Source organism: Rissa tridactyla, chromosome 10 (assembly GCF_028500815.1).
Source record: "Rissa tridactyla isolate bRisTri1 chromosome 10, bRisTri1.patW.cur.20221130, whole genome shotgun sequence".
NCBI classification, from domain to species: domain Eukaryota; kingdom Metazoa; phylum Chordata; class Aves; order Charadriiformes; family Laridae; genus Rissa; species Rissa tridactyla.
The window spans coordinates 17,105,699-17,120,478 of NC_071475.1; the positions used below are offsets into that span (position 1 = coordinate 17,105,699).

Genomic DNA, 14,780 nt, shown 5'->3' on the forward strand with positions numbered 1-14,780 from the left:
GGCACGTTACAGAAGACCTTCAGACTCAGAGGACAAATGAGATGCGTGGATGAGTTTAAACCACCGGGGTAAGACCAGGGTTTTGAAATCCCCAGGCTTGTGCCTTGACACTACGCCTGGGCTGTGGCCCAAACTGTCCAGCTGCCAGCCTGGCATCAATACCAGGCCCCGTGATGGTCCTGTTGATATCTCTACTTGTTAAATATTGGCTTCAAAACCAAAGCAGGAGGTGTCGCATCCTCCTCAAAAATCCACCCTCCGATCCATCTTGGAGCGGGGTGCAGAACGACTCTTCAGTGATACACCGTGACTCGTGGTGTTGGCAGGATGGTGTATTTATGTCACGAGATGAGATCAGCCACACGGAGTAGGTCTGTCTGTCTGGAAAGAGTCTGAGTCAAGCGTGTCCTATTAAATTAGGGCTGGATTTTCAAAGGAGTTCAGCTCCCGCTTAGGCTCTGTAACAAACAGGCAGATATTCAAAAGGAGTCGGACGTGTTGGGTCATACTGGCTGCTGAGCTGAAGTCCTTTGAATATCCAGCCAAAACCATCGCCGTGCCTGCTGCTACAGGCAGAGCCCTTCTGAAATCCAGCCCCACAGTGGGCTCCACATCCTGGGAAACCCAGCTCATCCCTGCCCTCCCACATATTGCACTGCAGTAGGTGACGAAACTGTGATAACCACCATGTCCTTATGCATGCGGGGAAGCAGCTCCCTGTCAAAGCACGGCTCTGGCAGCTTTGCCCTTTGATCAGCTCAGCAGCATGGGTCAGGAGAGCTGAGCATGAAGGTTTCCTTGCCTTTTGTTCTGCAGAATTAGCGGAGTTAATCAGAGTGACAGCGACTTCTGCCTCAGCGCAGAAGAAAGGTCAGTGGCTCAGGCTGGATGCGCAACTGTTTTCTAGGCAGTTGGAAAACAACACCATGACAGCTCATAGCATACATGCTGCTGGCACGGAGGCTCTCCTGAAGGGATCAGTGGGGAAGGTGTCTGGAGGAGGACTCCATTCAGCTGGCTTGCTGCTGCACCTCAATCGACCCTTTCCTATGCTGCACTGCGAAGGTATGCCACCTTTTGTCACTGCGCACTGCTTTTGTGTCACCTGTCTGAGACACAACGCTGCTCTCGGCCAATGTGCTCATTAGCTGCGCTGCTGGGTGTGCATTGTGCTGGGCTCAGGGTCTGTCGCCTCGGGCATCCTGGTGCCGGAGGAGCTGCAGGGCACTGGTGCTGGGTGTCCCCTTCCCACTGTGTCCCCCCAGTACCTCCGTGCCTCCAGCTGGACAGGCCTTGCTATTGCTTTTATGTCCTTCAGTCACTGTAACGCACTTCTGTGAACCTGCAAAGCCCCCCGATGAGCTGCTTTTGAGCTGGGGTCACTGGAGGTGCGACAGCTGCAGTGAGGGCTCTCCCTGGCAGCTGTACCATGGCCTCGCTTTCCCCACGTCTTTTAACTATAGTTGAAGCAGACACAGGAGTGGTGGCTCTCAGCAGAAGCATTAAATGCGGCCTCTGTGTCCATAATGTGACCTCTTACCTTCCTCTGATCCCAATTACAAGCGCTTGCTTTTGCTGTGGACATCCACTCACGTGTTTAATTAGTGGATTCTCTCTGTCAAAGATATTAGCAGCCATGACACCAAGCCCTAATTCGAGTAGTTTGCATTAGTCTGCAGTGTTGATGCCTTCATTTACCCCCAGTCCTAATTAAATGCATCTGGATATCTGCAGAGGGAGCTCTCATGATCTCTCTGTGGCTCCAATTAAAATGGCCTGGATGTCCATGACGTTGGTGCCCGTCAAGCCTGTCACCAGGAGGTGATGCCCACCCTGGAACTGGCTGAAGAAGGTATAGGAGTCGTTGTTGCTGAGAAAGGCCTCCACATCGAGGCCCTCCTGCAGCGCCTCGTCCACCAGCTCCGGGCTGCAGAAGGCCCCCGCCGCCTCCGTGGGCCCATCCTGCCCATCCGTTCCCCCGCTGAGGAAGACGATCTCGCACCTCCCCAGGAAGCTGCCGGTCTCTGTAGCCTGTGCCCTGTGCAGCCCCAGCCCCACGCGCAAGGCCAGCTCCTGGTTCCTCCCTCCCTTGCCAGTTCCTTGAAGCTGAACCGTGGTTTCTCCGCCAGCCAGGATGCAGACAGGTCTTTCGCGCCCTAATCCTTGCAGGGCCTGTAGAAACTCAGCGAGGTTCAAACCCGGGATCTCTAGCTCTGCCGCCAGCTGCAGGAGATTCCGTCTCACCTCATCACCCAGTGGCCCTTCTCCGAGGCTGGCAAAGCCCAGGCAGACCAGCTGGATCAGCTGGCAGTACAGCGCAGCGACACAGCTGACTTCCCCGCAGATCGCTGCGCTCAGAATCAGAGTCGCATAGCCCAGGCCCTCAGCTTGGCGTTTGGCCTCATCTAAAGCCAGCGTGTTTGATCCGATGATGATGTTGCAAACGTGGGAGTAGTCTTCTGAAGCAGTGGGCTTGGTGGGAGAGCTGGACAGAACCGTTTCTACTGACTTGGGCAGGTTGTGCAGCAGGTTGTATTTGGCGAGTATCTGAAGGCAGTCTTGGACGCTGTGGGAGCTGGCAACAGTGGGCCCACTCGCTATGATGTCCAGGGGGTCACCAATCACATCAGAAAGGATGAGGCTCACCACCTACCGAGAGAAACACCTGCAGATCATCGTGGGAGGCAGAGGAAGGTGGCCACGCAAGAACCCTGGCATAAGCACTGCTCTGAGTTACACTTGTGCCATGCCCATGTCAAAGCAGATGGAAACAGGGGCAGATCTTGGCACATTTTTGTTTTAAGGTCCCATAAGAGCCACCTTGCCCTTCTTGAACTCACAGATCTAAAACATCTTTGATGCTGACCATCACATTGGAAGATGTAACCCGTGCCGCTGCACTTGTCAGGCTGGTAACCTAGTGTAGGTTCAGCAATGGCACACACTGACAGCAGTCCCTGGGGAGTCAAGGATCGGACCCAGCCTCAAAAGCGTCGTGGTGGAGCACGAGCACGTTGGAAGTGCCTGCTGGGTGAGGGCTGGGGTCTCCTGAGAGTGGTGTGATGGGACGGCTGATATTTGCAGAGTCTGAATTCCCCTTTCTCCACCTCTGTCTCCCTGAGAGTTTGGCTCCTCAATGAAATCTGAGCAACAGAGTCCCAAAACAGTGTGCAGAGGTTGTTCACTCAGTGAGGAAAAAAAACCCTGCAAGCACATTTAGATTAAACCCCTATTTTGAGGGCAGATGGGTGATGTCTGGGCAAGCAGGGCCTTCCCCTGGGTTACCTGTGCAGGATATGCAAGCCGGGCCAGCCCTCCACCCTTCAGCAAGGACAGAGTCTTCCGAACAATATTCAGCTCCTGTATGGCAGCTCCTCGGGACGCCAGCATCTTAGTAAGTTTCTCTTTCTCTTTGAGGAGGATGGGAGGGATGGGAGCAGGCAGTAGGGCTGATCCACCCCCTAGGATGCAGAAGAGATATTAAGAACATCAGGACAGCAGGAAAAGAAGGACAGGAGGAAAGCAAGGCTGTTCAATGCTGGAGCCTTTCCTCTTCCCTCACCAGTGTGCAGTGGGAAGGCAAAGGTGTTGGGGAACTATGCTAATATCTCTGGAGAATTCAGTCTTCTTCACTAATGGGTGTTAACCACTGCTGCCCCACGCTGTCTGGAGTCAGCTACGCTTCACCCAGGCAGTGTAAACCTCACCGGACTTGGGTACCACATGCCTGCAGCGTTGCGGGGATGAGAGAGAAGAGCCAGCAATCACTATCCCCACTACATCAGCCTACTGGTGTGTCGCCATACTATTTTTCAAGGACTACCTGGATGGGTAAGCAGGGAGCACAGGCTCCACGACTCACACAACAGTCAGTGCTAAGCAGATGGAGAGACTGCCTGCTGCTCCATTTATTCAGGACAGCGTGTAAAAACACCAGCCATGGCTGCAGCAAGATTGGAAACTGCTGAACTGCACTCATCTAGGCCTGGGAGGAAAGGAAAAGGGGAGAGAGTAACGCAAAGGACAAAGCACACCCAGAGTCCAGAGTGATAGCCTCATTGATGGGAATCCTGTCTGATACAAGCGGGCATTGGAAATGTGGAAAAGAAGGCAAAGAAAGAAGGTTCTAATGGAAAAGTGGAATGGATGGAAAATACAGAGTAGAAAGAAGCTAGATCTCAGCAGAGAGTGAACGTGCACAGAAGTACAGCTGAAAGCTACTGTCAAAAGGCAAAGCCTGCTCAGAGGTTTGAGACGAATCAGCATCAATAAAACATGAAGAGCAAGAAAAACAAATGCAAATGCCTGTGTTTCAGTCAATAGCCAGGGATCTAGCTGAGAGGCAGGAGCAGTTGGGAACCGGCTGCTGTGTGGGAGTGCACATGCACAGGGAGCCGCAGCCGCGGGGATATCCTGTACAGGCTCCCTGGAGGGCTGAGGAGTCTCTTGGAGATCCTCGTAGCCAAAGGACAGGAGGAAGCCCAGGGGAATCCCCAGCAAGCGCAGCTAGATTCCAATTGCTTGGGTGTTTGCCTAATGGTACTACTCTCTCTGCACCAAGATCAGACTCCAGCATCCACAGAGAAACAATCACTGAGCTGAGGAGACCAAAGGGTTTCTACAGAGCTGCTCCAAGCCCCTACATGCTTCTGGCCTGTGACACCCATCACCCAGCCGAGCTCAGGCTGGGGTGATGTCACTGCATCCTTCTGATGCACAATATCGACCTTCCTTACACAGCCCTGGGTCTGGGGACAGCCCAGGGTCCCAGCAGACAGGGGCTGGGGGTGTTTGGGGCTGACCCTGCAAGGCATACAGCTCACTGTTTTGGAACCTAGGGGCCTCATTTTCACTGTCTGGGAAGCAGCAAAGCCCTGGGAATGGTCAGTCCTGGATCTCAGCTTACAGACTCACACCCCTGCACAAATTTGGAGCATGCAAGTCCACCAAGTGCTTGCTTCTCCAAGTCTGCATCCCCAAATGTAAGGAAGGGGCAGGAAGAAGGCATCTCCTTGCCAAGGGGTGAGAGCAGCTGGCAGGCTGCACCCAGAGGTGCCATCTCACAGTGGTGGCGCAACTGCAGGATCCAGCCTTTACAGCTCAGCCTCTCCTCAGCGCTGGGAGGCAGCGTGTCCACTGCAGCAGCAGGCAGCTCTATGCCCTCCCTTTCTGCTTCCCTGGAGAAAGGCTGGCAGGAGAAGGGAGAGGAAAAGTCGCAGAGGTGCAAGTGCCAGTGCTGAAAGAGCTGTCACAGCACAGTTCTCCCCCACTGCACGGCCACACGTGGGCAGGCAGCTGGAGGGCCCTCGGCAGAGACCATTCCCTGGGATCCCCACACTACCTGAGATGAGCACGAGGAGCAGGTCGTCTGCAGTCAGGCCCCTAGCCAGCTCCTGGATGGCAACTGCTCCCTTCAGAGCCTCTGGGTCCGGGAGGTTGTTCTTGGCACCTTCGATGACCTGGATTTTGCTGCGCGGCTTCAGGAGCATCTCCCTGGTGAGGTAAGAAAGGCAATCACACCATTGACATGTGCAGCTACACAGCTCAGTAGACAAATGGGCCTGGTGTACCAGAGGTGCATGGCGAGTGACCAGGACAGGAAAGTGGCCTTTGCTAAGTGCATCTTCCCCAGGGCTGGGGAGGCAGCACATCCAGTGCAAGAGATGGGCTGTGTCACTGGTGCCACTGGGACACGATGGAGGTTGAATTCCAGGGCAGTGTGGTGGACGGGGTGGGCACCAGAGTGAGGGCAACTGGAAAGGACTGAAGGGGTTCACAGCAACATCCCACAGAGGATAAATCTGGTAGTCTACTCCCCCAAAACTGTCCAGACACAGCCGCCCTTACTGCATTCCTGCTCGCTGCAGGCTCTCCTGGATGCCTAGTGGCACATTGATGATCCCCCGGATGAGGTGGTCTCCCAGGATCTCTTCTGCTGCCGCAGCCATTCCCAACACAGCTTTGCCGAAACCCACCAGGTACAGGTCCCTCTTAACTGGAAAAGCCCTGCCCTTCACCAGCAGCTGAGGGCACCCGTCTCCCTGGAGCTTCACAGCCTTCTTCAGCATCGGAGCTGGACGGACGGTGCCCACCGCACTGCGGAAGAGGGACAGTGCGTGCTCACAAAGGGACATGCTGCACAGGGTGGCTGGGCTGAGTCAATCTGCTCGGTGGGGTGGGCTTGTACACACTCCGCTGACACTGACAAGGCCTCGAGAGCTGGGTCAGCCGGCAGCCTCCAACCTGCAAGGGAAAATGAACACTAGCAGAAGAGACAGGGCCGTCACAGGGAGAGTAGGGAGGCCAGAACATGAACCATGGAGCTCTAGTTCCTGTTTTCTCTAGATAAAGATGCCAAATCAGCAGCATTTTCAAACCTCTGCCCAGGCAGGAGGGAGGGAAGAACCGTGTCACGCTCAAACTATATGTTAGCTTGTGTTCCCCTGCAATCCCATCACCTCCTGCAGGGAAGGTGAGCCCTGGCAGCCAGCTTCTCCATCACTAGATTTGCCACTTGCAAGCCATCATTTCTATTTGCTCAGCATTTGACGCCTTTCCAAACTGTGGAAGCTGCTCTCTGTCCTGGAGAGAGCAGGGTATCTGGGTGGAACAGCTTTTCACTACATTAACTCCCTTCCTCATGCTAGCCAAATGCTGATCTCATTCTCTGGCTGCGCGTTGCCCCATGTGTCCCTGTAGCATCATGCACGGACTTGGGAGAAACAACACGCTTGCTGGCTGCCTGATCCTTTGCTGCTGGTGCCTACGTAGAGACCAGTAAGAAGGTTTTCCCACCAAACAGCAAATGAACACAAGGCTTCATTCGCCTTTATTTTTTAGTCCTCTCATCATCCATTAAAATCACATTTAGAGCCCAAATAGGACTTCAGATCCAGGCAAAGTTGCCAGACATATCTGTGAAAGCCCATTTGACTCAGTCTCCATTGAGTATTAGCATTATATGCAACAGAGATGAGTGTGGACCAAAGGATCTCAACTGCTCAAGGGCAGACACTTGTCCTGACAGAGGAAAGGCAGCTCCTGCCAACATGCACACATCTATTCCCTCCCAGCATTTCTCCTTCCCTCCGTTAACTGGCAGCAAGTTCACTGCTGGTTTCTCAGGATCAAAGATCCTTGTGATCCGCATCTCTCCCGCCCGTGGCAATTATAGTGCAGGCAATTAAGGCAGGGTGCAAGGAGGCTGAAGCAGCCCAAGCAACACACTTGATCACAGACCCATTCAAATGACCTGAAAGAGTTAATCCTCTCCCTAGTAAATGGATCTGTTTCAGTGCAAGGACAGTGGCTGGCTTCTTCTCGGAGAGTGCAGCAGTCCAGAGGTCTCTCTGTCCTAACACTCCCATAGCATTGCAAGGTGTTAATCATTAAGCCACATGAGCTTTCCAACAGCTCCTCTGGGCCTAAATCTGCCTTATTTTGCTGCAAGGACCCAAAGGCTCTGTGAAAACCTCCACACAAGCACCTTCTCAGGCCGTGAAACTTGGTTACAATCTGAAATCTATTGGACAAAGGACTTGCAGGTAGAACTTTATGGAGAATCATAGGTTTGCCGGAGAAAAAAATGATTCAGTGCTTGAGAGAAACAGATTTTAAAGGCAAAACACAGGACAGATAAACTACCTACCTACACTCCCTTTAGGTACTGGTCAGAACTGGCTTTTCAATCACAAGGAGAGATAAAAGACAGAGTGTCCCAACTACTTTGTTACTAGACTCCTAAACTCAGGAGAGCTGGTGCTGCCAGCAGTTTAAACCACTGAGCCTCAGCCCTCTTACAACGAGGGCCAGAGTAAGCGTACTAACAAGTCAGCAGTACACTTCTCAGGAACTGAGATTAGCGTCTCCGATTCACCTGGCAGCACAGCACAATCAGAGGAAGGTGTTACAAAACAGAGGTGCATCACGCCCCAGGTCGCCTCGGCTGAGCTGCGCTAGAGGGTTTGAGGGAGTGGTTGGAGAAAAAGGCTTAAATGGAGCCAAAGGAGTTTAAGAAAATAAAGCCCCAAAGCTTTTAACAGGCTCTGTCTCTTGCCTTGATGTTTCTGTGCACAGCTGACCCAGAAGACCAGGGGAATTGAGCACAACCAGACCTGCAACTGTGGCTCCTGTCACATGTGCCCTCCCGGAGGCTCCGCTCAGCTCCAACTCCAGACATGGCACAGCAGGCGTGAGTTGTTTAAAAGCAATCCTCTCCTACTGGACCTGAAAAAAATAAATGCAGCTTAATTCATCCAGCACTTGTGTACATACTGCTAATGCTCGCTCTGGAAAGCATTTCGCTACAATAGCAGGCATGTAATCTGTTTTCTGCACTCTGAACTCAGATTATATTTTAACCATCGAGGCCTGATCCAGAATCTGTTGAAGTCGGCACGCATCTTTCTGTTGCTTCTAAGGATTTTAGGGCACGCAGCCTGACACTGATCTCAGTGCACAGGTGTAAACGCAGAGTAAATCTGTTGTAGAACCCCCTTGCAGTCAGAGGTTATCCAACTTTACACCAACGCAACAAAAACCTGAATTTGGCACAGGCCCATTAGCTTTGGAGGTCTCAGTGTCTAACTCTGCTCCCTGTCAGCTCTGATTAGACACGCAGGCTCACTGGAGGCTCCGCTTGGAATGGGGGTGCTGGTAATGATGCCACAAATCCATTTTAATGTAATTTATTTACACAGTCTCAGGCACTGGGTATGAAATGTCATCAGGGAACAGCTATAAATCAGTGCTATGAAATCCACTGTAGATATTAACAAAAAATAAAACTCCTACTCATTTTAGTAGGGCTTTAAAAACAAGATCAAGAGAACTGAACATTACCCCACACCAAGGCATAGGCAGCCTTGGAAAGAAAAATAATCCAAATGGCAGCTCCCAGATGACCTCCATGGATGGTGGGTCTAGAAATGATGTAATTGCCAGTTAGCTGCTGCGTCTTGCACATGGGGAAATCACATCCTCACGTCCCTGCACTTTCCTCTTCCCACAGCTGGCTGGGGGGAGAAGGGGCTGATGATGTGACTCATGTCGCTTCACACACTAATTTGTCCCCCAGTTTCTCATGGAAATCACATGAGAATGAGCCCTCTTCTATATGGATGTAAGGTGATATGCTATAGGCACTAGTGTCGGGTTCTACACCTTCCCTTTGTCCCTACTTGGGATAATTCTCAGTTGGGCATAGTCTTTTGGAAAGTATTCTAGAAGTTTGCACTCCTCTTAGGAGGAAAATGATGCTAAGAATTGCATGTTCCAAAGAGAGCAGGAGGACAGCAAAAGGGCTTTAGATTAATCCCCTTTAAATGAAAACTTCCTCAGCTTTCACTGATGAATAATGCTCACCGTCTACATGCTTGTTGGCGTGCATTACCATTATAAGCTCATTCTTCATAGGGCTCCTCCTAAGCCTGCAGAAACTTAGACCGCTAAAACTCTCACAGCAAAAAGCAGCAAAACCCCAGCTCCTCATTTTCACCGTCTCTGGGAAAGAGGGAGGGAGAGGAGCTGGACTGTGATAAAATACAGGCAAAGTGCTCATATGCATTACCTTTCATTAACTTTTTAATTAAAGCAGTTCTGCAGGCAAGGAGCCAAAGTCAGAGGGAAACAGAAACAATCCAGCACTAGGGGCAGACATGTGGTAAACTGCCAGGTAAATTGGATGGTGGCATGAGACCAAAAGCAAGGACATAGGGGGGCATAGTCTGAGCCATAAGCTTGGAATCACACTGGGGAGGAAAACAGTGAACAAATGAGCTGGCCATGCCCGTGCAGTGAGAAAAACGAGCCATCGCCTCGCTCCATGGCAGGAGCCAGAAAAATATTCCCTTCTAGGGGCCAGTCTGCCATCGCTGGGCAGAGCTGAGCTATTCCAGATGCTGTGGTTGGAGGTTTGTTCGAGGGTTTGCATCACGGGCTTGTGGTTTTCTTGAAGTTGGGGCAATCGGGCTTGTTGCAGGCCAACCCAGTCACACACCCTGGGCATTTCAGGTGCTGCAAGATTGGAGGATGCTGTGTATTAATGCTCTGGGATGGCTAATTTAACTGAGATCTTCAGGGGTCAAAGGTAGTTTATTTTTAATATTATCAGGACTTCTCTGGATTTCCCCCAGTGTGGCAGTGATTGGTGGCTGGCCCACCGCATACAGGGTCAACTCCAAAGTCCCTGAGGGGCTTGGAAAAAATTTGAGACGGCATTGGATCAAACCCCAATTGTTTGAGGATAATTTTGAGCTCAGGCTCTAAAAGACAGATTACATCTTTGTTACAGCAGTAAACTACCAGACACAGCAAGTTTTAACAGTGTCTCTTGCTACTCGTTTTTCTTGCTACATGACTTTCTTCTGGCCTCTTGGTACATAAATTACCGTTAGACTCACCGAGGCTTACCGCTTCCATTTTTCATGCATTACCATGGGAGTTTACCTATGAAGTACAACGGAGCAGAGATTTTACTGCCTTAAACTCCCATGTTCCCACTTACTGACACATCTTTTCTATCATTTGATATATCAAATTTAATTCGCCTGGTGAGCCCTGCTCAAACTCAAACTTGCTGCTCCAGATGGTCCCAAACGCATTACGAGAAAATTTTCCAGGAGATGCACTGAACCCAAGAGGAAAACAAAGCGGTGAAGGTTTGTTCCAAGTGACTATTCTAGGAGGATTAGATGGGGGATTTTTCAAGACTAATCTCTTTAAATGAAAATTTCAGAATTTGATTAATTTTTTAATCTGCACATGGATTTGCATAAAATTACCGCACTGCCTCATTCACATTTTGCAAAAGAGAAAATGTCTGCATCTCGGACGGACCAACTCACCCCTGGTCAGCTATGAAGGGTCCGGTACATAAGTGGGTGTGCAGGGACAGGATGAAAAGTCCTTTTGCCCGTGCCCACTGTGGTGCTCCTGCATCCACAACTGGGAAAGAGGATGATGGCGGACAGAAGCAGTACGACGAGAGTGGAGAGCCGCACAGAGGGTTTGCTAGGCAGGCAAGGGAGAAAGTAGGATGGAGTCCAAATACCTTTGTTTCAAGAATATGCTGAGCTCTGGGAAACCCGGGAGTCCTAATTTCCAATACACGGCTTTCTATATGTTTCTTGGAAAAGAAATATGTTGCACTCATGACTGATTTACTCACCAGGAGAGTGTCAACAGGGTCTCTTTGCCTTTGATGGGGAATGTAGCCTAAGGCCAAACACAGGGAAGATAAGTGTTCTGTTCAGCTTTTTATATATATATAGATCAGTATCATTAGTAAAAAAATTAACTGGATTTGACATATGCATCTTACTAGTTTTTCTAGGTCACACTCCCTTCACTCCCTATATACCTTTTGGAAATGATTTTCCCATGCACTGGGGATTGCAGGGAAGAAAAAATTTTCACTAAAAAAATCCTTCCGTAGCTCAACGCAGAACACTACTACCCTGAAGCCAAGTCCGTGCCAAGACTACTTCCTTTCATGATGTAATTTCTCAAACTCCCTATTCTGAGTCAACTTGCAATCAAAATTGAGAGTAATTTAAAATACAGGGAAGGATCATAGTATTCTAGAGAAGATGAAAAGTTGCCAGCCTTGAGGACTGGAATAATAGAAAGGGTCGAAATTCAGCATTGCAAAATACAAGGTCATGCTCTTTGGGATTAATAACAAAAAATTATGAGCTCCTCCGTTGGAAATAACTTAAGAGGAGAAAGAACCAGGCATATTAATCAGTCACAGGATGACAATTACAGCTGCCCTCTAGGCTGAGACAAGAGGCTACGGGGAAAGTGGAAAGTGGCAGATGTAATCTACCTTGACTTTAGTGAGGTTTTTGACACCATTCTCATGAGCATGCTGAAGAACTGTGGGCTGGGCAAACACACTGTTAAGACTCACTGAAAAACAGTCTGACCACTGAGCTCAGAGGGTAGAAATCAGTGGCTCAGGGTAATCAACAGGGACTCTGTTGGGGTTCGTGTCACCTACGGCTTCATTAGTGACCTGGAGGGTAGCTCAGAGTGCCTTATTTAGGGGAAGTGCTGATGAAGCCACCCTCCAGAGAAACGGTGATAAACTCAAGGTCAGAGCAAACAGAACAGAAACCTCATGATGCTCAGCAGGGAGAAGTGTGAAGTTTTGCTGCAGGGGCAGGATCCCCATGGATCAGGGTGGGCTGGGAGACAAGCAGTGCAATCAACTAAGGAGCAACCTAATAGCAGCTCCACCTACTTGAAGGGTGATTATAAAGACAATGGAGATGAACCCTTCTTGGTAGTGGCAGAAAGTATAAGAAGGAGCAATGGCCACAATTTGCAAGCCAGGACGTTCACGTTCGATATTAGCAAAAAGTTCTTTATGGGGAGCGTTGCACAACACTGCATCAGGCTGCTCGGAGAAGCTATGGTCTCCACGCTAGGCAGTTTTCAGGATTTGGCTAGAAAAAGCCACAGCCAAGCTGTTCTTGTACTGGTGATAGTCCTGCACTGAGCAGGAGGCTGGAGTAGGCAGCTCCAGAGGTCCCTTCTCCCCACACGTCTGTGATCCCATGTTGTCACAGCAGGGACAGGGTTCGATGCTCCAGAGCATCATGCTTAATTTCAAGAACTCACAAAGAGATGCCAAGTTTTAGGATACAAGTCCCCACACAAGCCTTCAGTAATAACCATTAACCATCAAGAATCATCACTCCCAGCAGAGTCCAACAGAAATATATTCACCTGAGCAGCGCTGTATCCAGAAGCAAGCACAGGTCTGTCTGTATTGTGCAGGTTGTGGTAGTATCTAATATAGAAACGCATAGGTAGAATGACTGCATTTGATCAATATTACTCAAGCAGCAATTAAACATTTTTTTCATTAGCTGGTTTTGCAGGGGCATTATCCATAATTCCTACTTAATGTGACATTTTGCTAGGAGATCCAATTATCCTGCCAGATAAATTCCAGCTTGGTATAAACTGACAAACTAAGTTCCAACGATTAGGAAGAAAGGCAGAAGAAAGAATAAAAAGGGAGTGACAAAATACCAAATCAACAACCCACGGTGTTACACAACTCTAAAACTTAGCTAAGTATTGTAGGTGTTTTGAAGTAAATTGTCTTATGATGGTATTGGTGAGTCACCTTCAGGTCCCGTGTGAGATAATCCAGGCTTTGATCCTGCAATTTACAGTGTGCAAAAGGCACTCTGCCGTTCTGCGCTTCTGTAATATCTCTTATCACCTGAAAATCAATTGTAGGTTTTGAACGGACCCGCAGTGGGGTAGCTGACCCTTAGGCCCTCGGAAGCAAAGGCGGCGTCTTTTGTTGAGTCTCCCTAGACTCCTCTGTGAAAACCTTGTCTCCGTTTCAAAGTAAGAATTGGTGAATGGTTCTGCTGAGCCAATCCCACCACAGCATGAAATGGGGAATCATGTCTAAACCTGTAACGGTGTACTGAAGTAAGCAAACAGAAAGAGCAAGTAATTGCAGAAAATACTTTTGTTTCACTAAATCGTATATGCACATAAAATAATTAAGCATGTGTGAATGATGTGCACGCACACCTTGGACAATAGTTCCCTTACTTTTCTTTGACCACAGGAGGGCAACATTATTCTAAAAGCAAAATCAAACTCTGTTGCTGAGACTATGAAAAGAAAATGCAATTAACATTTATGAAGGCATTTATGGGTGGGTTTTTTTTTTTCTTTTGATTCAGAGTTTCTGGAGCACCAAAATGACGAAAGATCTGGCGTTCTAAAATTAAAACAGTGGGATGCTGGAAATCTTTGTGGGGTGGGCTCTGTGTGTGTGTGTGTAGATTCTTGCAGCTACTGTTATACTCCAGGAGTAACATTTTTTAAGGGAAGAGATGGACAGAAACACGAACACAGAGCCTGACATCAGGATCCGGCATAGAAAAGAAAAATAACAGTTCCAAGGTTACGAAGCACCAGCCTCAAAGGCCAAGGTGTCTCTCAAAGGTGAAGTGTGCGTTGCTCATCTTTACGTGGTGTGAGGCCGTCGTTCTATAGCTGTGGGGTTTCCGTAGTACCCCTTGGAGGCCAGTTTTTAGAACAATAAAAAATACTGGGACATAAAAACGTGCGATGATTGAACTGAGTCGCGGAAAATACGAATGGGAAAGCCATCGCTGCGTGTTTCAAAGCCGGGAACGCCCTCCTGCCGCCGGGGAGCGGCGCCCGGGGCTGTCCCCAGCGGGTCCCGCCAGGGACCTCCCGGCCCTGTCACCGCCGGTCCCCGACGGGACCCCCGGGGGGCCGGCGCAGGCCGCGCATCCCCCAGTGCCGCTTCCTCGCCGGTTACCACGGGAAAGGCGGAAAAAACCACGTTAAATTCCGTATGGCGTTTATTACGCGCGGCCCAAAGCCGGCGCGGGGGTCGCCGCGGCTGCACCTCACAGCCCCCGACCGACGCCAGGCCCCGCTCGGCACCGGAAGTGACGCCCCTCCCGCCCCCTCCCCAGCAGCGGCGCGAAGCCGTTGCCCGCTCTACGGGATGACGTCACACCCTCAACCCGACTCCCACGAAGGACGGGTGGGGAATGGCATGGCGGCATGGCGGCCCGGCCCAGCCCGGCCTTCCCCTCCCCTCGCATCGCATCGCATCGCCCCTTTCCTCACCTCAGGCCCCGCGGGTGGCGGGGGACACCGGCAGCCGCCGCGGGAGGGCAGTCCTTCCTGCCACACTCAATATGGCCGCCCGGGCCCGCTGCGCCCTCCCCCGTCCCAGCAGGCCTTGCGCAGATCCCGTTTCCCCCCTC

At 50.5% G+C, this 14,780-nt stretch overlaps 1 protein-coding gene across 3 annotated transcripts; it reads right to left on the reverse strand.

Annotated features, from left to right (window-relative positions):
- Positions 1-317: 317 nt before the first annotated feature.
- Positions 318-14,742, reverse strand: GLYCTK (glycerate kinase). Of its 3 annotated transcripts, XM_054216774.1 has the most exons (7): positions 14,641-14,729; positions 12,733-12,796; positions 8,115-8,226; positions 5,848-6,243; positions 5,342-5,493; positions 3,286-3,461; positions 318-2,649 (listed from the first exon to the last, which is right to left on the reverse strand). In XM_054216774.1, exons 4-7 carry the CDS (start codon positions 6,132-6,134, stop codon positions 1,744-1,746), a joined length of 1,521 nt encoding a protein of 506 aa, XP_054072749.1. In that variant the 5' UTR covers positions 6,135-6,243; positions 8,115-8,226; positions 12,733-12,796; positions 14,641-14,729; the 3' UTR covers positions 318-1,743. The 3 variants fall into 3 exon arrangements, with proteins under 3 accessions (XP_054072749.1, XP_054072748.1, XP_054072747.1); XM_054216773.1 differs by lacking the exon at positions 12,733-12,796 and having other exon boundaries at positions 14,641-14,742; XM_054216772.1 differs by lacking the exons at positions 12,733-12,796; positions 14,641-14,729 and having other exon boundaries at positions 8,115-8,700.
- Positions 14,743-14,780: the final 38 nt, after the last annotated feature.